This window comes from Mandrillus leucophaeus, unplaced genomic scaffold (assembly GCF_000951045.1).
Source record: "Mandrillus leucophaeus isolate KB7577 unplaced genomic scaffold, Mleu.le_1.0 Scaffold175, whole genome shotgun sequence".
Lineage (NCBI taxonomy): Eukaryota > Metazoa > Chordata > Mammalia > Primates > Cercopithecidae > Mandrillus > Mandrillus leucophaeus.
In genome coordinates, this window is record NW_012101754.1 from 1,744,417 (window position 1) to 1,768,499 (window position 24,083).

Consider the following 24,083-nt stretch of genomic DNA (forward strand, 5'->3'; position numbering starts at 1 on the left):
GTCTTGTTTGCTTTTCCAATCTTGTTCCTTAAAAAGATCAACAAATTTAAAACTGTACATGTAAAATCAAAAATCATAACCAAAAGAACAGGATGTACTAATATATATTTTCTTTGAAAGTATCTTTTTGAGTTCAAACCTAACTGAAATGAAAGAAACTGTTAATTTTGAAGCGGTAGTATCTAAAGTACATCTCCACATTGACATCCAAATTTTAAGGAATAAATCTGCTGGTTCTACTGTCAATAAAAACGCCTAGCTGGGTCCCTTATTTCATTAACTAATGGAATCTGTAAGCACCCTTGATATTCAGGTTTGGCTGTGTCCCTACCCATATTTCACCTTGAATTGTAATAATCCCCATATGTCAAGGGTGGAGCCAGGTGGAGATAACCGAATCATTGGGGCAGTTTCCCCCATACTGTTCTCGTGGTAGTGAATAAGTCTCACGAGATCTGATGGTTTATAAATGGCAGTTCCCCTGCACAAGCTCTCTTGCCTGCCACCATGTAAGATGTGACTTTGCTCCACATTCACCTCTGTCATGATTGTGAGGCCTCCCCAGTCATGAGTCAATTAAACCTCTTTCCTTCATAAATTACCCAGTCTCAGCTATGTCTTTATTAGCAGTATGAGAACAGACTAATACAACCCTGTTCTGTGCTCTTTTCTTTCCACTGTCTGCCTCTCCTCCATGCCCCCATTCATTCCTAGGTTTTCAATGATCAGTCAGATACTGATGATGTCATCATGGCTTTTATAGTCCAGGCCTCCATAGTCCAGGCCTCCATACACAATGGTCTAGTCTATAGCTCTCTTAAAGACATTTCCTTTCACCCATTGCCTCTCCTGGAAAAAGAAAGCCCTTGCTATAATTCTGTAACATTCTAAATAAATAAAATATCCAAGGAAGTATGAAGTAACTTGAAATGAAATTTAATTGCTACTGGGATATTAAATATTCAATAGGAAATCAATTATTTAATTAGTTGACTGACATTTTGAATCAGGTCATCTTCACATGCGAGTTTCTCTAAACCATATTCTCTGAGCACATTGGAATTCCACGTTTTCCAACATTCCCAAGAAAGGGAGAAATTTGTTGCACAAGCCCGCTGGTGCCAGGTATGAGAGGTGTGAGGAACAGCCTTAGTGACCCGAAGCCTGCAGTGAGAAATGTGCTCATTGGGCCCAACCTCTCTACCACCCAAGACAGGATGCTTATTTATGGAGCAGAGAGTTTCCTACAAGGTCCTTGAAAAAGGCAAATTCAAGCTAGACTTCAAATATCTAGGTCACTTTTTTTTCCTAAGAAAAAGAAGTGAATGACAGAGCACAAAGTAGTCAAGTAGGAATAAAGGAAAGGCTATAATCTGCATGAACATAAAAAATTGACAGGACAAGCTATTTATAGTGTTCAGGTGTGAGAAGAATCACCAAGAGCATAGCCAAGGCTTCAATACTTAGGTTGCTTTAATATGTGCTTTGTTCGTTTATAACTAGAGTAAAAAGCATCAGAGAATGGAAATGACCATAAAATTTACCTCAAAGTTTTTAAGATAATTATTTTTAGGTGTAAATAATTAGGGAAGAGAATAGTAAAAATGAAGTGGCATACATACATTATAAAAGCCAGAAAATATTTTCAAATATCCATTTCAGCATATACACATGACTAATGCTAGAGTACATACAAGAAAAGCAGGTATCTTAATATTCTAGCACAGATAATGGGCCAGGCGTGGTAGCTCATGCCTGTAATCCCAACACTTTGGGAGGCCGAGGTGGGCGGATCACCTGTGGTTGGGAGTTCATGTGCATATAGATTAAGGCAAAAGAACACCTATATGCTAACATGTTCATGTTAACAAGTCCACCCTCTTCTAAAGTTTGAGGCCAACTTTGTTTACTTATCTAATCAGTAAACAAGTTAGAAAGGTAAAGCAACTCATCTCACATAATTGTACTTTTTTCTAGCAATGTAATTGAAAAGAAAATATTTTTTGCTATCATAAAACACAAGTTTTATCTTTTAAGAGAAAAATTTCCATTTTCCTTAAGAAAATAAACCAAGAGCCTCCAAATTTTCACTGGAAAGTCAGCTAGGTCTCTGAAAGCCTTATTCAAGCCTCCAGATTCATCTTCCCCTTTAGGTAGCTCACTAACGATGGTTTCAAAAGAGAGAATACTGAGTGAGGCTCTGAATTTAATACTCTCTGAATTTAATACTCTGGTTTAAGCAAAGGTAAACATCCCTTTTCTTAAATTCTCAGAGCACAGTCAAGGCAAGGCTGAAATCTTTAAATGCAAGATAACCAAATATTTGGATATAATACAAAGGAAGTAAACATAGATTGTCATAGAACTGAATCATCTGGCATACAGTTTACCTGTTTTCAGTTTAAAGTTCAGCACATGACTGCCTCCTATTCAGCTCTAACCTGCCCCAAATGCCCAATTATATCTAGCAACTTAAATATCCAAACCCAAGAAATGCATGAGACAGAGCATGAAGTCCCTTTTGCTATCTGGTTAACTCCCACTTTCAGGGTTCAAGTTCACGGCTGCAACTTTTCTCAGATGATTGACCCTGAGAATGTCTAGCTACTTCAGGAAGGCTCTACCTACTTATGATGACAGGGCTTTAATCTACTGAATCGGGTATTTTCCTAACAAAGCACAGTGAGCTGCAGCAGAAGAGGCTGGTCTGTTACAACTTTAGATGACATTCAAATCAAGGAATGTTTATGTTTTGCAAGAGATATTTAATAAGGAAACCAGAATAAATTTAAATACAAGAAGTGTAATTTACATCTCACAGTGAATCCTGACTTTCATTATATTTAACTTTAAAACTAAGCAGACAAATTAAAAGTAAATATAGCACCATATTGTCAGTGTATTAATGAAATGCCTATGCCTTGAAAAATAAACACAGATAAAGAGTCAGAACAATTTTTAATCAAAGATAAATATAGATGCTCCTCAACTTACAATGGGGTTACGTCCCAATAACCTACTGTAAACTGAAAATATTGTAAGTCAAAAATCCATTTAATACACCTAACCAACTAATCATCTTACCTTAGCCCAGTCTACCTTAAACACGTTCATAACACATATTAGCCTACAGTTGGGCAAAATTGTCTAACACAAAGCCTATTTTATAATGAAGTGTTGAATATCTTATACAATTTATTGAATATTGTACTTAGAGTAAAAAAAAAGGATGGTTGTACGGGCAGTCTGAATGTGTACTGCTTTCACACCATTGTAAAGTTGAGTAATAGTAAGCCAAACCATTCTAAGTCAGGAACCATCTGTACATAAAAATTGTTCATTCCATTACCTACAAATAGTCTAAGTGTTTGCTGTGGTCTAAATGTCTGCATTCCCCCAAAATTAGTATGTTGAAACCTAATCTTCAATGCAATTAATATTAAGACGTGGAGCCTTTAGGAAGTGATAAGGTCATGAGGGCTGTCCCACAGGAATGGGATTAGTGTCTTTGTAAGAGAGGCTCAAGGGAGATTGTTCTTCCCTTCTGCCATGTGAGGATGCAGGACGTAGGCACCATCTTTGAAGCAGAGAGCAAGCCCTCACCAGGCACTGAATTTGCTGGTGCACTGATCTTGGACTTTTCAGCCTCCAGGAACATGAGAAATTAATAAATACCCAGTCTAAGGAATTTTGTTATAGCAGCCTGAATGGGCTAAAATATGTTCTAGTTTCAGGAGGGTATTAATTTCTTGAAAGTACTTACATGTTTCATAAGAGTATTAATTTTTTAACAGTTCTAAGCTAAGCTACAGTAAAAGTAGGCAGGCATTGCTAGCAAAAATGTTTACAGTATCCTGATTATCACTTCATATAATATACAATAATTTATTTCTTTGAAACACCAGGACATTTTTAGATTGTTCCTTGGTAAAACAAATTAAGAATGTTAAAAAGGTATTTTGGTTATATGTCAACTCAAAATGAAATTTAATGTCCCATGAGATTATCAACAAATGTTCCTTGAAAAATTAGATGTCTACAGGCTTAAGCATGAAGTTGGTCCCCTACCTCACAACATCTACTAAATTAAGTCAAAATAGATCACAGACCTACATAAGGGCTAAAACTCTCAGAGAAAAACTTAGGACCAAATCTTTATGATATTGGGTTAGGAAAAGATTTCTTAGGTATGATACCAACTATGTAAGTGACAAAAGAATAAACACATAAACTGGACTTCAACAAAATTAAAAACTTTGTGCTTTGGAGGACACCATGAAGAAAATGAAAATAAAATCCACAGAAAGGGATAAAATACTTCTAAATCATATACTTGATAAGAAACTTTTATCCAGAATACAAAAAGAGCTCTTACAACTCAAAAATAAAAAGACAACCATATTAAAAATGGGCAAATAATTTGAGTAGACATTTCTCCAAAGAAGATATACAATTAGTCCATAATCACCTAAAAGGTGCTCAACATTATTAGTCACTAAGGAAATGCAAATCAAATCCACAATGACATACTTCACATCCACCAAAATGACTACAATCAAAAACACAGATCATAATAAGTGTTGACAAAGATATGGAGAAATTAGAACCCTCATACATTGCTAGAGTGAATGTAAAATGTGCAGCTGTTTTGATAAACATTTGGTGGTCACTCAAAAGGTTAAACATAGACTGTCATCTGACCTAGTAATTCTATTGCTAGTTACATGCCCAAGAGAATTGAAACATATGTCCATGTAAAAGTATATACATAAATGTTCATAGCTGCATTATTTATAGTAGCAAAATAATGAAAGCAACCCAAATGTGTACCAACTGAAGAATGAATTTAAAAAATGGGTATATCCACATGGTAGAATACTATACAATAATGAAACAAAATGAAATATTGATACGTGCTTGAACCTTGAAAACACTATTCTAAATAAAAGAAGCCATATATTGAATGATTCCATTCATATGAAATATCTAGAACAAGCAAATTCATAAGACATAGAAAGCATATCAGTGGTTGCCAGGGGATAGGGGATGGGGAAATAGAGAGTTACTGCTAATAGGTTATGGGATTTCTTTTTTAAGTTGATGAAAACATTCTAGAATTGAATAATGGTAATGGTTGCACAACTATGTGAATATACTAAAAACTATTGAATTGTATACTTTTAAAAGGGTAAATTATATGGTATATGAATTATATTTCAATAAAGCTGTTATAAAAGTGAGATTTGTAACTCATAATCTGGGTTTAAGAAACGCAATTAAAATTATAATTGAATTGTTATCACAAATTTAGATTTTTTATATAACAAAAAAGTTATTTAAAGTTGTTTTATTATTCATGAGACAAATATGTTAATTTGTGGTCAAGTAAGCATATTTAAAAGAAAAAATGCACAAAGGCCCTAAAGGCATTGTCAATCAGCTTTGTTGGACAATAAACCAATTTCTAGTTATAACTTACTTTACAGAAGTAATAACTATTACTATTTTCATCATATTACTATCTTTTCAACTTACAAATGTACCCAACTTATGAAATGCTATCTAAGGACAGCCGTGTACTCTTCATTCTGTTTGGAAATATTCTAGTCCAAATCTATTCCTAATCTAGTCCAATGAGTAGAATCTCCTGCCATGACTGGCAGTGACAAGGAGAGAAAGGGAATGGGAGAAAAAGGGGGAATGAGGATAGATCCGTTTAATCCTCCACCTCTATCAATCACTGCTTTAGCTCCAGGATTGACCATCCCCAGCAACTCTTCATCTTTATCCAACTTTCCAGTGCCCTCTAATCCCCTTGGAAAGCTTAAGATCCTGTCTGATTCATGCATTACCCATGGGGCCAAGCACACTGTCCTTCATGTAGAAGGAATTCAGGAAGGGTTGGGTGTTGAATCAACTATCTGAAATAGGATATCACACATTAAAAATGTTACAAAAAATTTTAGTATCTTTTTTTAAAAGGAGACCAACTGTCATATGTTAAAATCTAATATCAGTTCAGTCATGGTGTCCCATCACTCACATGCCATGATCAGATGCAAGATGTTATTCAAGTAACTTGTTAATAATAAAAAAAGTTTCAGTGTTTTTCAATGTTTGTTTTTTCTATAATCAAAATATATTCAAAACTATTTTTCTAGTAGCATTTTTGTTACCTGATTTATAATATTATTTTTTTAGATGTAGCGAAAAAGGGAAGTTAAAACTTGTGGGCAGGAAAAAATATTTATAAAAGTTCATTAAACATGAGACTATTATCTATCATGTGTGGCAAATAAAAAAAACGGCTGCAAACCTGTCTCTTGTATTACACGATAAAGAACTACTAGAGGTATATTTGGGAGATACAAAGGATAAATATTCTTGATAAGGCAAAACTCTCTGATTTCACATATCATTAGGTCTACTGGAAGGCAAATCAACTCAAATTCCTATCCCTCATTTATCTATACTTGTCATTCTTGGTACTCACCACACTCTCTCATGCCCCTAAAAATGTTTAAGGTTTACTGTTTTCTCTTTCTTGAACAATTACCTTGTGCCTTTCCTACCTGACTTAATCTTCAATCATTCTTTGTGACTCAGTCAAAATGTTACGCCCCGCAGGAAGCCTGCCATGCCCTCCTCTTGAGCCCTATAGCATCAGAGCCACAAAAATGAAAGATTACTCTATATTATGGTACCCTACAATATTAATCAGAAAAAAAATGTTAAATGTTACCCTTACAGATACATGCCACAGTCTACATATTTTGTTTACTGCTTTATTAAACCATCGCTTCTGATCAACTTGGAGATCAGCTCTCAAAGTGATCACAAGTTGATTAATTTTAAGGAAGTCTTGGAATCAAAGCCTTTGAATCTCCTCCCTGCTTACAAAGTATCTAAAGGAAAACTAAAAACAAACAAACAAAATAAACAAAAAATAATGCAGGACAGCACCTAAACCAGAGATTTTCACCTTTTGTTCTTTTAGATAAAAGATTAATAAGGAGATATGAAAGAGTCACAGCAGTCCTTAAGGGATTATAGGGTAAAAGTAATGGCAACTATTGTCAAGTATGTCTAACCACATACAATAGAAATCAATTATATAGGATAAGTTAAAACTCCTGCAATGACCATATGGAGACAACAGCCAACAGAATTATTCACAACGTTTTTTGTTTCCTCCCTGTGAAGTTCTGAATGGCCTAAAGACCTATTGACTACATATTTTTTCTTTTGCATCTTATTTTCTGCCTTTCATCTAATACCTGCTAGTATACAGAAAAATCATGGTATCAGACAACCCTGAACCTATAGAAGAACCTATACTGTGGCTTAAATATACCACATGTCTGAAGATTCCAACTCTTACTTCTAAGTTGTCTATGTGGCTTACTTACTTGTGAGAAGAAGTAAGTAATAGCTGGTTATACCGTACCAATAAATAAATACCAATAACCAAGATGCCTGACTAGCAAACCTGATACGGGAAACAGACATGCTTAAAAATGTCTTGTTCTGCAGTGACATCAGATTCTGTAGATCTCAGCATTTAAATTTTAATTTAAAATAATCGCAACAAAACTACTTGAAAGCCATGAAATGAATTGATGTGGATATGAAATATCATTTTTTATTTTCAAAATCACAGATTTAAAATACGAAAAGTTATTTTTGTACTGAACCCACTTCTGAGCTATTTATTACTGTTTTCAAATTACTATTAATATCAATCCTTTCTGAGTAGCTCTCTTGGGTGAAAGATTCTAATGGCCAACAGATGGGGTAAGTGCACAAACACTTAGAATTTTGTCCCAAGCTAAATGTCTGGCATACATGCACACCCTTAAATACATTCAACTTGCTTTGTATTTGCCTTTAAAATTGGGAAAACTCAAATACAATTTAACCTGTAACGTACTATGTTAAAGCAGTATTTCTCTATTTAGCAGCTTAAAATACAGGCATTTTGCCATAATGTAATACATCATTTAGGAAAACAATACAATGTGTATTACCTGAACGTCACTTTTATACAATTTTTGAAGTTCCTTGAACTTACACTGGCATATTTATTAACACTATTAACTATTATTTTCCTTAATTTTCTTGTAATTCTAAAGGGGAGAGAGATAAGAATAGCTCCCAACAAAATATACAGTAATTTTTTTTTTTTTTTTTTTAAACAGGGGCTTGCTCTGTGCAGTGGAGCAATCTCAGTTCACTGCAACCTCCACCTCCTGGGTTCAAGCGATTCTCCTGCCTCAGCCCCCCAAGTGGCTGGAATTATAGGTGTGCACCACAAAGCGAGGCTAATTTTTATATCTTTAGTAGAAACAGGGTTTTGCCTTGTTGGCCAGGCTGGTCTCGAACTCCTGACGTCAAGTGATCTGCCCACCTCAGCCTCCCAAAGTGCTGGGATTACAAGCATGAGTCATTGTGCCTGGCCCCTACAATAATATTTAAAATATTTCTACCAATTATAAATTTAAAGGCTACATAAAAAATGGTCAAAGATTTGTCTTACATTAAAACTGTAACACTAAAAGGAAAAAGCATAGTTAGGCAAAAACTGTTATCAAGATACGCAGACATAATTCTTCCTTCAGGTTTCAATAATAAAAAAGTGAGACACAAAGTGAACTGAATGACCCTAACTTCCTCTCCTCAGGCTCTCACAAATACAAGTTAGTTGGCACCAGAGAGGCTGGGTAGGAAATTGTGCACATTTCCATATGACACAGATTGGTTCGTGACTCTGAAGTGGCACCTTTACAGGGAAAGGGTGTACATTTTACTTTTTCATTCAAAGTTATGTTCATACAAAATTCAAACCTTGTATTTAATGCTTCAGGATTTAGTACTGTGCAGCTGTCTATTGCATTCACACTCAATGCAAAAAGTCTGATTAAATCACTACTCGCTCACCCACTAAAATGACAGAATTCGGGTTTGTGCTGCCAATTTGCTCCCACCACAGTATGTCTACTACTGCTATCACCACCTAAAATGGACCCCTTCCCCTTCTTCTATGAATCACGCTTGTGGCCCTATAAATACTAGTCTTATAAATCATGATTTCTAATAAGGATTCTAGTTCTAAATCAAAGAAATTGCAACTGCTGAGAATAAGGCATTATTAGTTACATTTTTATAAAGTTTGGATAGCCATTAATAATTTAGTTGCTCTTATTTTCACAAAAGTTACCTTCCTTAAAATATCACTTTATAAATTTTGTGTCATTCTTAAGCATTCAAACATCCAGGAGACAGATACTGACCCCTTGAAACACAATTCAAATTTTATAACAGAAAAGAATACGAAAGCAAAAATTATTTCTAAAAGCTGTGCTTTCAGCCAACTGTTCCTTAATGCATATCTCCTCTAGGCAATGATCACAAAGGTTACTAAAACATATGATCAATACTACAGCCACAGCAGCATGCTGGAATTCTTACAGAAAAAATTATGGGCCAAACTGGTAAAAAAAAAAAAAAAAAAAAAAAATTCTTTATATCCAAATAGCCTATGACATTTTTAGTCTTTCTTAGTTGCAGTGCTATGCTAGAAAACATCATGTTTTATTTTTTTTAAAACTTTCATTTTAGGTTCAGGGGTACATGTGCAGGTTTGTTATGTAGGTAAATAGTGTGTATCACAGGGGTTGGGTGTACAGATTATTTTCTCATCCAAGTAATAAGCATAGTACCCCATAGGTAGTTTTTTTTGTTTGGTTTTTTTTTGGGGGGATTGGGTTTTTTTGAGACGGAATCTCGCTCTGTTGCCAGGCTGGAGTGCAGTGGTGCAATCTCGGCTCACTGCAACCTCTGCCTCCCAGGTTCAAGCGATTCTCCTGCCTCAGCCTCCTGAGTAGCTGGGACTAGTCGCACGCCACCATGCCTGGCTAATTTTTGTGTTTTTAGTACAGACGAGTTTTCACCATGTTGGCCAGGATGGTCTCGATCTCTTGACCTCACGATCCACATGCCTCAGCCTCTCAAAGTGCTGGGATTACAGGCGTGAGCCACCGCACCTGACCCATAGGTAGTGTTTTGATCCTCAGATCCTCACCCTCCTCCCTTTCTCCACCCTCAAGTAGTCCCTGGGGTCTGTTGTTCCCTTCTTTGTGTCCATGTGTACTCAATGTAGAGCACATCATTTCACAGGGAAATAAAATGCTAAAAAGAGTATGTCAGTACTACGAAGTTGTTCAGTACATCTTGAAGAAAGTAGTTAATGCCATTCTCCCCTTATTTAGAAAGCCAGTAGCGTCATCAGGGCTAGCAAAGTGACTTTAAATTACACAAGAAAATTAAAAGTGCAAAGTGGGCTCAAATTGTACAGAAAGATGTATAATGTATGCTCAGACAACTATCAACTACATGTAACAACAACATAAATGTAGCTGCTAACTACATTTCCTATCTCATATTCTCAACAAACCATCTATGACTTCCAAGATTCAATGGAGGCCACTTTCCCATGAGGCACCACAGTGACCACAGTGACTCCCATGTCTCTCATTTACACCTTCTGTTTCACCCATCCTTCCAGGTTCCAAGAGAGCAATGCCCTTCCTGGCCCACAATTTCTCAACATATGCCTTCGATTCATCCCTTCCTAATTACTGAGCAATTTCTCTCCTGCTTATATTACATACCTAGAACCATCCCTTCATCCAAGCTCCTGTTTCCCATTTCGAACTACCAGAAAAACATTTTCATTTTATTGCTTTCTTAATATAAAAATCCCTCCTTCCTCCTCATACTGCCCCTCCCCACAATCAGTTACACACCCCAATAATTGAGCAATTCTCAATCATGTCATTTCTCTTTTTGGAAAAGTTCCCTAGTTCACTAATTTTCACCACATCCCAGCTAACTCCTCTACAAAGCTTTTGGACTCCAAAATATGATTTCACTAATCCTCTAAAATACGATTCCATTAAGTTTCCACAAATCCCCAATCATGTACCTTTCACTCTATCCATAAATAAGCCGAGCCTTTGACTTTCATTCACATTACTCCTCTTGCCAAGACTATGCTTATCTCTCCTACCAATAGAAACACACATTCCAGAGTCAACTTAGGTCATGCTTCTCTAAAAGATTTCCCCCTCTTCCCCTTCTTCTCCTTCTTCCCCTTTCATCCTAGATGAGTCTTCTAGCAGAATTCTCTCTCATATCTAGTATTCTCCATACATGTAGTTTTATTACTTATGGGTCAAAGACCAAACCATTATAGAATGTTTTAAATCTCCCCCAGTAACTAACATATAATATTAACACATATCACATATTAATGACTTAATAAATGCAGGTAAGTTTATCATATAGGATTGTATACTATCTTCTCAAAATTTCATGATCGATTTTAAGATAATTTCCAAATAACAGTTATTTTTCTAAAGAGTAATACATCAATAGAGCAGTAATCATGGCAGTACAAAGAGAAATAGAAAAGAAAGAAAGAGTTGCCTTGTGGAAATAGATTTAAATGAGAATTTTCTAATGGCATTTCTGCATGTCTTCTAAGAGCTTTTGTACCAGACTGTCTTTGCAAAAATCTTTGCATAACAAACCACCTTGTCATCTAGAGATGGTGCCTCCCTCCAGGTTAAGGACAGATTTGTTTCCTGACCAGGATAATAAGATAACACCTCCCTACAGAGAAAGATTAGGCAGCTTTGCTAGAAGCCCCTTAAAAGATTGAGAATTTCCTGATATGGCCACATATCAGACCACTGAGCAATGACACAAATCCGCTGTGAGCAAGCATCCATCTGGGACACTCAGCATTGCCCCTGAAAGGATTTGGGGACGTATGGGGAACTCACAAACACATGAAGCTCATGCTGTCTGCTATGCTCTGAGTAAAAAATCCCCTGTCTCTGACCCAGGAGTCCGCTGTCTTCTGCCAGCATCATGTAACTGCAGCAGACTAGCAAGCTGGGTAAACTGTGAGACCCTTGGTAGTTCCTGAAATTTTTAGATGTTAGGAGTTTCCAGTTCACAAAATAAAACAGAAGCTACCACGTTGAATTCTCCATGTCTAACAAGCAATGTCATATCCCCAAAACAATATGTTGAGTGAAAAAGGCAAACTCAAAAGTGTGAAGACTTCATGATTTAATGATATAAAATTCTACTATAGGTATATTTGCATAACAAATATAACCCAAACTAAGTGGAGACAAATCAGAATGGTGGTTGCTTCTCAGAGGGGAGATGGGTAGGAACTGAACGGAAATAAGAAAAAATTTGGGGGAGGTGATAGGAATATTCCATATCTTGACTAGGGTAGTGGTTACAATGATGCACACAACTGTTAGAATACATCAAGTCATAAAGACTGTGCATTTTAATGTATATAAATTATATCTCAATAAGAAAGCATTAAAAATTCTAGGTAGCTAAACAGTGAATAGATCACAGTCTCTTTTAGTTTCAGGACAGAATAATTCACAAAAACATTAGGAGAAATACTGATCACTTTCACAAGCATTCTGTTCAACATCCTTTCTAGAGTGGTAGCTGCAATTCAGGGATTTAAGAGTATGTATTCTGGAGTCAGATTACTTGGTTTTATACTCAGATCTTTCAGTTACTAACTAGGTACTCTCCAGCAACTTCCTTAATCTTTTCACGCTTGGGCTTCACGATTTTTAACAGAAGTATAAAAGAATTTCCTATCTGTGATTTTAAAGATGAAATTAGATAGTATAGGTAGAGTGCCTAGTATATAAAAGCATTCTCTAAATATTCATTGCTATCAACTAATAATAATACAGGATTCAAAATAATCCAGGACATTTCTGTTAAAGCAAAAGAGTAACATAATTTTTAAAATCTAGTAAGTATAATATATATTCATTAATGGGAAAACTAGGTGGGATATTTATAATGCCCTAAAAGTCATTTAATTATATAATCAAATAATGCAATACAGCCACATCACGGTTCTTGTACATGTTAATTTGAAGTACAGAAAGAAAAAACTTAAGTCAAATAAACATCACTTTGGGTAAACGTTTCAAGTCCAGACAGATGTTTCTCATTTACTCTCTGACAACCATTTTATTATTTTGGGTCTATTTTCCTAATGTAATGAACATAAATCCAACTGAATACTAATCCTGATCTTGCCTGAAGAGTAAGTTGATGACAAAATTTTTGAAACACATTACTAAAATATATGTAAAAGGACAAAATCTAGAATCGGATAGTACAAATACAGGGAGAAGGAGACAAAGGGAAGAAATATCAGTGCTGGAAAAGCACTTTGCTACAACAAAGGGCAAGGGGTCTGGAAAAGTGGGCAGACTTTATGGCTGCATATCAGAGCACATACTATCTATAGCATTCATGTCATGGTTAGTATTCCCCATACAGAGGCACGTCTGCCACACATTTGCCAGAATGGCCTCAGCATTGTGCTCTTTAAAATTATTCCCAACATTTTAAAAGGAAACTAAAAAAGAGATAATACTAAGCAATAACGATGTAAAATTTTTATCCTGTATCAAATTTCTTAACTGCATCATTAAAATATCTCTAACATTTAGTATTGATCTCATTAGAAGTATGTCCAATATTGAACAGTCATTATTATTTGTCTGAGATGTGAGGTATGTTCATTGTTATGTCAGTTGAAAAAATTTTTAAAGGTACAAGAACAAATAATCAAGTTAATGGAAAACATCAATTCTCAGTAAACAAATCAAGTCATTTAGCAATGAAGGAGGAAAGAGCATATTGTGTTACTGCTTTCAATGTGTCCCAACGATAAAATGCTAAGGCCAAATGATGGTTACAACGAAGTGTTTACATAGAAAACTGACTTAGGTCTCCTAGCAGACAGGGTCCTTTCTCTGCTTAAAAGTTACAACACCTGGTATACAGCAGTAATACGACTAAAGAAGATGAGTTTCAGACTACAAATAAGTGGCTGTTGAAACAAAAAGGACTACAATTATGAGATATTATTTTTCTTTTAGTCTTTAAGCCTTCTTATGTTCACATTTCTTATTTTTTAAAGTACAATGTTATACCATGTGCTCCACACAGGAAGTGGAAAGAAAAGATATTACAATCCCTCCCAAGCTACACCTTTAAGATGCAGCATTACAGATAAGGTTACCACACACTTTAGTGATCCACTATAATTGTGCAGACAACAAAATGTTACAGAAGGAAAAAAAAAAGGCACTTTAAGTGCAACTACATTCATTCCTATCTAAAAAAGCAGGTGCGCACATTTACATATGTAAATTCAATAAAGTGCACACTTCCTTCTCTTTTCTTGCCAGACCTGAATAGTTAACCTGAAAACTTGGCTTTTAATTGCACTACTTGACTCCTCAAACTAAACAAAGTATTGTGTCCATAAAAACATCTGTTATTGACAAAGAATTGTATATAATCATTTTTTAAAAATCATTTTGGCTTATCTTTATTGTGAAACATTTTTTCCCAGTCCTAAGGATTTTCGGGTTTGAAATCAAAATGAACTTTTTATCCCACAGCAACTCTCCCAGAACTGTCCATTTAAATTTTAATCTACAAAGAGAAGTTTATCTAAGTCTCCTACTTGCTGTTAAAAGATACCTCGGCCCCTCAGCATAAACAGTCAGAAGACAGCCAACCATGTCTCAAGGAGATGGAAGTGTTCTGTTGGCAACCGGCCAGAAGACTAGCTCAACAGAACTGTCCAAATCAAAAACCTGTAATCAGAAAATTCCAGACTCCTCCTTCAACTTCCTTCTAAAATTCAAACTGGCCACTAAGACGGATGGACTTCACTTCCTCTCTAGTGCCTGTCACTGCCTTATTCTGGACCTCTCACCACTGCTCACTGCTCTTCCTCCCTGGTCTTTCCACCTTCAACCTTGCCCAACCCAGAGCTGTTTTCCACGCTGTGGTCATAATGGTTGTCTAAAGGGTAGATTCGATCATGTCACAGAAGAGAGCTCACGATCTGTGCCTCACTACCTTGCAACCCCACTCACTACCCGCCACTCCCTGCAAACACCCTCTATTTCTCAGTTGTACTTGATATTCTCGGTCTGCACCACAATCTTCGACGCCCCCAAAGCTTAAAGTATGCTTTTTTCTCTTCCTTGACAGCCTAACCAGTGCCTTTCCCACGTGGCTAACTCTTAGTCATTCTTCATGACTCAATCTGAGTTTTATTCCCTCCAGAAACCTGTCCATGGCCCTCTTCCTCGGCCCTATAGCACCTTCGTCCACCTACACAGAATTGTTCACCACATCATAATTGATCCTGTCTTTTGTCTTTCCTGCCAATTCCTTGAAAGAAGAACTCTTCCTCACCCGTCTCTCCAGCATCAACAGTTCAAACACAGTAGCACTTTTTAAGTGTTAGGGTTTTTTTGTTTTGTTTAGTTTTGTTTTGTTTTGTTTTGAGATTGTAGTTACTGACAAAGTGATAAAAAGCATATGGACCTAAAATAAATACTTCATAAATTTCAGAGTTGTAATAAACTCTGAAAATAATCTTCTTCAACTTCTTAATTTACAAATGAGGTTTACAGAAAAGATTTAAGAGATTTTTCCCAATAGCATGGAGATGAGAGAAAGAAAAACAAACTAGTGAAGACACCCTCCCCTACCCCGAAAATCTTAAAACTCTCTAAGGAAAAGGTGTCTGGAGAATATAATGGATAAATGGAATGCCATCTATTTCAGCACCAACCACACAATTCTATGAAGCGCATGAGGAGTTCTTCCTAGTGTCACCAGTAAAATATGTGTTTCTTCACCCAAGGCTCCAAAGCTTCTACCTGTGTTTGTGCCTACAATTCCAAAACTGGCTCTTGGAGCAGTCGCTTCCTCCATTGGGAAGGAGTTGCCACACCTGTAAAAGGAACAGGTAGTTCGTGATCGCTAAGGTCACCCTCTATCTCTGATAGTCTCTGAATTTAGAGTACAATCTAAATATATAGCCAACATAGTCCGGGAGAGATACAGGGAAGGGGTGAGGGAAGTTCACTTACAATCAGGACTGGGTGTGAACGTCATAGGAACCTAGAATATTACAGCTGGGGCTGATGTGGGATTATTCTAATCAATATCCGTCTTATAGTAGCCGAGGAGACTGAAGACCAGAAAACTTCAGGACCTGCCCAGGGTCTCCCAGTACCTAGCGGGGAAGCTGAGACCAGAATTCGGCTCGTTCTCTCCCAGTCCTGAGCTTGGGCAGCATCACCAGCAATGCCAGCTCCTTTCCCTTTCCTACAGATCGGTCTCGAGTCCAGAGATAGCGGTCGCTAGCTCAAGGGGAGACCGGGCGGGCCGAGGCAGCCACCTGTGGCTTTCCCATCCCTCAGGTCCAGCAGTGCACACGGAGTGCCCTCGCGTCAACGCCTGGGGAGTGACAGGCAAACGCGCGCCCCGCGGGCGACAGAGCTGGCCGCTCATTGCCCGGTCCCCGGCCACCATGGAAGAGCTACCATCTCGACCCGAGCATAAGCCCCAGCCCCGACCCGCGCGCCAAGTTGCACATGTGGGGCGGCTTCCGGCGGCCATGGTTTCCATAGCAACAACAGCACCGGATGCCGGGTCCCAGAAACGCCCTAGGGTCAGAGGTCATCTCCGTGGCAACGGAAACTTCCCGCGCTACGGCGGCTCCAACGGGCCGCTTCCGCCGCATTGCGTAGCGGAGCCCCCTGCGAGCCGAGGCTGGGAGTGCAGTGAGGGGCGGTCCCCGTGAGCAGAGGGCAGCGGCAGCAGGAGCGGGGACTGTGGGCCAACGGGTAAAGCCAGGAGGAAGCCCGTGCCTGGCCCGTTGGGCTCCCCACTCTTCAGAACCGAAGCAGTCCAGACTCGGAACCCAGCTTCAGCTTCAGATTACCGAGGGGCTCCACGCCTGGAGACAGAGCTGCAGCGTGGGCCCGCTCGTGGCTTTGCAGAAAACAAATAATGACACGCTTCTCTAGAAGCCCAGGGCCTGAGCCCATAGCCGTGGCTTCTGCCAAACTTTCTGGTCCCTGACACCAACTCCCCGCCTCTCAGCCCGAGGCCACAGCGGCCCAGCACCCTGCTCCTTTTAAAGTGGCTCCAAAAAGGAGGAGGCCAAATACAGGGTGGTGGGCGCGAGTGCAGAGAGCTGCGAAGTTGGAAGATGACTGCTTTTCAAACTGCGAAAGAACAAAATACTAAGCGAGAAACTCCTTCCAAAGCAACTGTAACTCGAGGTTCTTTACAAATGAGAGTTCCAGTTACCATCTTCAGAGAAAGGAGCTCTCAAAAGAGGAACAGTTTATTCTTTGCAGAATGTCTTCCTGGTTAAGAAGAAAATTAAAGATTAAAAAAGAAAATGAAGGGTCTGGCAACTATGAACCTAATGGTGCCCTAACGTTTGCTATTTTAAGGCCGAGAATGCCAGATGGGGAGAACGCCATGAGCTTTTGAGCTTGTGTGTTTTACGAGAGGCTCGAGTGTGAACAGTAGACTACAGGCCTTGAGACTGAGAAGGAAGCTATAAAATGTGGGCCAAGGGAACGTCTGCAGGACCGGATTTCAGAGCACCCTATAGTGGCGGATAAAGAGCCACTAACAGCTTTTTTCTTTATTTAGTAGCCAAATTTTTGGCCCTTTGAGGAAGGAGTAAGCATAAAGCGAATTTAACCAAGTAAAATGTATAGTCCTGCCTGTTGTAGTCTCATAGTTCACTATCCTAGAGATACCTGCTTTTCACTATTAGTTTTATTAAAGTGTATTGAAAGCCTACCATGTGTCATGAACAGAATTTTTGTCAAGAGGCAATGACAAAGGCAGTGGTGCCCAGCAGTTGTTGGGTGACTTTCTTACATGATACCAGATGAATCAAACAAGAACTTCACTCTTCCGTATAAAACATGTCTGTGACATTCCTCCTTTTTGCCTTCACGTTTAGGAAGTCCCTAAGAATCTCTCCTTTTGTTCCCTTCCCTTCATCATCTTACCTTTTACATTCTGACCAAAGTAAAAAAACAAATAGTGGCAACTAGAGAACTACACAGGGAAAGCATCAGGACATAGCTGGTCCTGATACAAAAGAGCTCTTGCATCTCTAGAGGTATCCGAGGAACTAATAAGTCTCCCTCAGAAAACTCCATGCCCTTCAGTACCCAGGTTCAACACATAACTAAACCTTGTACCTGGTACACAAGTCCTAAGGAAGACCACACAGACTGTGGCACTGAGTAGGCGGACGTAAATAGCCGTTTCCCTGTCCCACAGTCCCTCCTGGAGGTAATACCGAGTTGGGCTCAAAGATTTTATTAAAAATATAGGCACAGTGCAATGACTTAACACTGAATAGAAGAGCTCCTGTTAGACTGTTCAAACATCCCAACTGTTTCCCCTTAAGGCAAAAGAAACTATTTTGAATAAATGCTTCCATTTTGAGACATCTACATGGTATTTATAGAAAGCATATGAGTCAATTTGAGTGAGGTATGATGCCAAAATGTGCAAAGGAGTGAAAACATTGGTTGTTGTCCTTGTTACCATATGTATAAAAACACTTCACAAAAGTCTCCAATGTTTGTGTTGCTAAAACATGGAAGACTGGGTTCGAACATTTTAAAGGAATGGTTCATTGTAGGAAATGTGAAGTATAGTATAGAATTAGCTTTAGCACCTTCAGAAAGCAATGCATCATTTGAACAAATTTTCTCAGTTATGGATGCTGTCTACAATTAGAACAAGTTGTACAGCCAAAGTCATCTTCATTGTTAAAACTAAGTTTAGATTATCATGCATTGAATTTTACACTTATTAACTGGGATATACATTTCAAAAAAGAAAAATCTACTCTCCCAACAAGGCAGTACTCGGGAGCCTACCTAAAATGCCATCCTTTGGTTCATGGAGTGGCACTGCTCTACAAAACCCATTTTGTTACCTCAGTAACTAAAGCTTCCTGGATGGAGTCCAAGGCCAACTCATACTACATTGAATCCCACTCTAAAGCCAAGCGTGTTAGAAGAAACTTACATCTGTTTGGTGTTCCAGTCATGCAGTCTGAATTTGATGTTTTCATTTGAAATATACTGAGTGTTTAGACATGCAGAGGTTGTGGCCCATTTGTGGCTCAACCGGCTCTACTGGAACCTAGGATGAGTTGGTAGGCTGAGAAGGAGGAGGAGTAAAAAGTGCTCACTCTTCTTCCCTCTCTTCGTATTTTCTCACTTCCAAACACCATGACAGCCCTAGATGTAAAGCAAGTAGCTTTTAAAAATAACGTCTATTTAAATGAGTAACAGTGGCATACCAGGTGTTTTGGCACCTAAAACAGCTTAGTGAAAGGTAAAAGCAGAGCTGAAAGGCAGCCAGACAAGTAGGAAATAGGACATAATCATTGGTCCCACCAAGCCCTGCGTGTTCCATCTCGAAGTTATATGACAGAGCGGGAGACTGAGTTCAGAAAAAGAGAATTGATGGAATGTTCTCAGTGTGCCGTGCAGAACTAGGTCTAGGGCATCTGCTTCGTACTAACACTTGGCACTGACATTTGTACTCAATAAAATCCTCTTAGATTATGACTTATCTTAAAATCTGTGTTTTCCAAAATCCTACCAAGCCATGGAAGTTTGGGTGTATCCTGTGTATGGTTGAGTGGCTGTATCTATGTGAGGGTCTGTGGCTTCCTTTGCTTGTTTTACATTTATGTGTCTGAAGAGACAGCAATGACATGACCTTAGTATTTATCTTTATTGTGGATTTTCTTTTTTCAACCACACTTCTTTCCTTAGTACCCTTGGCTTAAAGTGCAGTGACCTAGATTATTTCCAGAACGGGCCTATTATATACATTGGTCAATCCAAACTATCATACTGGTTTAAAGAAAGCTATGAAGCCTCCTTCAGGCAAAATAAATGCCTTGGACTTAGTATTCCCTATTTAATGATTTGCCTAAAATACAGTCACCTTGCATGACTCATACAGTGAAAGCTGAAGCAGGTAACATTTATTCTAAATGCATAGCTGTTGCTCCGCTAAGAAAGTAGGACATTTAAGTGTCTGTGCGTGTGTGTGTGTGTGTGTGTGTGTGTGTGTGTGTGTTCTATGATAATAGTTGTTAGACTGGGTGTTTTTATGAAGATAGCAAATTTACTTTATATCCAGGACTTTTAAGCTATTGGAATTTATTTTAAAAAGCATGTATTGTGCAAACACATTTTTCATGTTCTCTTCCAGTTAAATTTTACATAAAATAAGCCCAAAACACTATTCAATGAATGCCTCTTATTTAAGTATTAATAATGAGCTAATCAATAACTTTTGGGTAGATGAATAACTTTGTCCTTAAATTCGTAACTCTATTATCTGCTTATTTTCACACCAACTCAATTATATAGCAGTGCTCTGAAATTCCACGAACCCTTGACCGAACTATCTACACTTGTTGACAGTGTAAAGAATTGGAAATAATCAGTAAATTATTTCATAACTTCCAAAGACGTAGGAAGCAAAATTAACCTAATATTTATCTCTGAAATAATAATAGGTGCTTTATACCAAATTCACTGGTATTTGGCAGTATTCTCCCAAGTTTCTTAGTTTGAAACCGGTTAATTGTACTCTTTTTAAATTTAACATAACATAATAGGTAGTAGTCAATCTGTTCCTTTTGGCTGTAACAGTTAAAAGAATTTTAGTGTTTGTTTCATTTTAATTACCCAATTAACTTTTTAGTTCTACTGCTATTTTGGGATCAAAAACCTGCAAAAGATTTTAGGCTTCATGTTAATAGCAGGAGAATAGAACTCACCAAGTACAATACTGAAAGGGAATGGCTTGGCATGGGTTTAATTCAAGCTTAACGGACTAAAACTTTTAGAAGGTAAGATAAATAATGTGGCACATTAATGTCCCATTTAAATATATATATATTATATATATATAATATATATACACTAAATGCTCTAACTCCCAGGTTGGAACTCATATCCCTGGATATCTAAGACTAAATTATCCTGTTAGAATAGTTGGTAATGTTCTTAGATACACTTTGTGTTAATCCATCAATTCATACCAAAATACTTTAGCATTCATAAGGTGCAAAATACATTGCTCTAAAAATAGTCATTTGTTCAACAGTTTCCAGAAATGCCTTGGAAGGGGGGAAAAAACTATTCCAGAGAGATGAAAGTGGGTGGGATGGAGGACGTGTAATAAAAAGATTGGGAATTGTGTATAGGGAGAAATTTAGTGTTTCTGGTAAAATTGTATACAAATAAAATTATAAAGGCCTACAAAGAAACTCACTGTTCTGTGCTAAATTATTTCCCACTTTCCAGTTCTATAGAAGGACTAACTTCAAGGTCCCTAAGACAAATGGTCACATCTAAATAAAAAATGTTTTTACAGTATTCCTTTCTCAGAAGAGAGTTAAATCTTTTCACAGAAGGACACAAGGATTCAAAAGACCACTGTTTTTTACCGTGTAAAGCAGTCACACCCCTCCCCTTCCCACCGCAGCCCTTGGTCTGTCTCACTTTGAGAAGTCTTGCAAAAAGGGTCTTCATGTTAGACTGTGAGATAGTGTTGGAGACGGAAGTTGGTTTTGTATGAACCAAGCATCAGCAAGTTTTAGGTTTGATGTGGGGGGTTTGGAGTACATCTTGGGGTACACTTCATAGCTGAATTAGACATACGGGTGGAAAGGTGACAACACTGTTTTCCCCTTGGGCAATTCTCAGGTTGGTGTGTCGTTTCAGAGTTGCTAAAAGCTGAGGAATTGAGAAGAAAGAAGGGTAAAAGGACGGAGGAGGAGGAAGCAGAGGGGGTGAATAGAAAGGGTGTAAGAACTAGAACACAGGGAGGAGGACTCAGGGCAGAGCCCAGAGCCCACTGCAGCACCGAGTCCAAGGAGCATCCAGAGGCTACTACCAGAGCCTCAATTGCCACCCCAAAGTACCAAGTGGGGGCAACCTTCTCGACCCCAGCACAGAAGCCTCTGCCCTTTTGAACTGTGTAACAACTCGCAGTTTCTCCTTTGCTGCAGGAATGGTGGCCGCAAGCTGTCTCAGCCTCCACACCCACCGCCTCCGTCCCCGCCCACCCACACCTCCTCCGCCTCTGCCTCCCGCTGCACCCGCAGGCGGCAGCCCCCTCGGAGCGCGCCACCCCAGCTACATTGCATTGGCAAGGTTCGGAGACTGGAGGGCACCAGCCACTTGCTGCCCCAGTCGCCGGGGCTCTGGGTGCCAGTGCGGCCCCAGCAGAGCCCAGGGTGTCAGGGAGGCCGTGGAGAGCCATGATCTACTGCACCGCAGTGCCAGTGTCAGGAGCTTCCAGAGCCCGGGCCGCCACTGCGGGACGGGCCATCTCCCTGCTCCCCGCTTCAAACACAACCCCAGACACAAACAGCCGGTCGCAGGTCCCTCCCCACCCTGAATGGAGCCAGGGGACGCCACACACTCCCGGCTGCGAGCGTGAGCGGTTCCCGGAAAGGCTGCGCCCAGCCTCCTCGCCAGCGCTGCCACCACCACCATGCAGCCCTCCGGCCGGCCTCCCCTGGGTTGTTCGCCCACAGCTCCGCGGCCGCCCCCAGTCGCCTCAGACTGAGATGCGGGACGGGAACCCCTGGGATCCGACTCCCCAAATCAGATGCATTTGCATTTCTTATGTAATGTACTGCAAGTTCCCCTGTTGGAGCCCGTTGGAATCGGGGCGCATGATCACCAGTAGGCTTAAAAGCAGGAACCCACGGCCTGGCTCATCCCTACCCCCTGCCCCGTGGGATCCCGACACAGGGCTTTGACACCGCTTTCTGAAGGGGGGGGATTAAATTACAAATATTAGAGGGGCTGGACTTGTCTTCTCAGCCTGGAGTTCCCTCCAGGCGCAAGCCTTGGTCAAGTATTCCCAGTGGCAGGATGTGTCAGAGGCAGACAGGGGGAATGAGTTAATACTGGGGCGCCCGGAGCTGGACGGGGGAGGGCGCGGGGGCTGACGGAGGAGCGGGGCCGCGAGGGAGGGGGCCTCTTGTACTTTGGTAAAGGTGATCGTGGTGGCGAATATTGTGCAAGCTAATCAGAAAGTCTAGAGCAGGTTCTCGGAACCCAGCTACGTCCCCCGAACCTGCTGCAGAAGTCAGGGGAGCTTGGGGTTCTTTTTCCTGGCAACTACCGAAGCTTCAGCTGCCTGGGGTACAACCTTAAGCCAGAGCCCTTCACTATTCCACCAAACATAGGCAACCAAATACATTTAAAAAAAAAAAAAAGTTTCCTCCTCCCTCCTAGTGATGGATTGTGTCACAGCCAAGAGATGCCGATAATGGTTTTGGGGTTCGTAGACGCCGATCCAGCTGTTACTTGTTTATTCATGCAACACCTCTATATGCAACACTGTCCTGGTTCCTTGTTGTTTCCCCTGCCTTCCTGCATAGCAGAACTGCAGATCTAGCTCGATGAGCAACAGACAGGTTATTATGAGGAAAAACATAACATGATGCATGTTTTGCTTACCAGTTGGGTTCTTGTTTTTCTTAAGACTCTTGCCACAAAGACACTGCAGCATATGCGTTCCTTTGCTGAAAATGTTCCAAAGAAACCACATTGATTTGGGCGAAAAGCAATCCAGCAGCTTAGACACCCTGAGAAAGAAGAGATCCTTGTGGTTGCATAATAATAATTTGAAATCAGTTCTCCTGAAGAGGGGCACCGGTTTTACCATAGGAAAAACGATAATATTCCGGATCTTCTCCCAGTTTTTTCCCCTCACGTGGTATATTTCTTTGAGACTTCTCAGTGATTGTTTTTTTTCGGCCAGGGTGAATGATTTATCCCCCCTCGATCACCACCGGATTATTACCAAAGGGTCGGAGAAAAAATCCTTTTTCAGCATGAAACCAAACAAAAAAGCAAAGAGATCCCAACTGAGATCAAAACTAATCAGGGAGAACAGTAATGCACAAAAGATCCCCAAAGAGAAAACCATAGCCTTTTTACTTGATCGCTATGAGGATGGGTGGATCTGCAGAAGGCAAAGCAGGATTCATCTTACTGAGAGAAGACTGCCATTGTGTAGCCCCTAGGAGAGAAGGAAAAAAAAAAAAAAAA

General features: G+C 39.3%; 1 protein-coding gene across 1 annotated transcript in view; it reads right to left on the bottom strand.

Moving 5' to 3' along the window:
* The window catches only part of FGF14 (fibroblast growth factor 14), a 719,779-nt gene extending 695,843 nt beyond the window's left edge, over nt 1–23,936 (bottom strand). Inside the window, exon 1 of the mRNA XM_011977221.1 lies at nt 23,490–23,936. Within this exon, the coding sequence (XP_011832611.1) occupies nt 23,490–23,697 (208 nt within the window). The 5' untranslated portion in view covers nt 23,698–23,936. The remainder of the gene's footprint in view (nt 1–23,489) is intronic.
* Nucleotides 23,937–24,083: the final 147 nt, after the last annotated feature.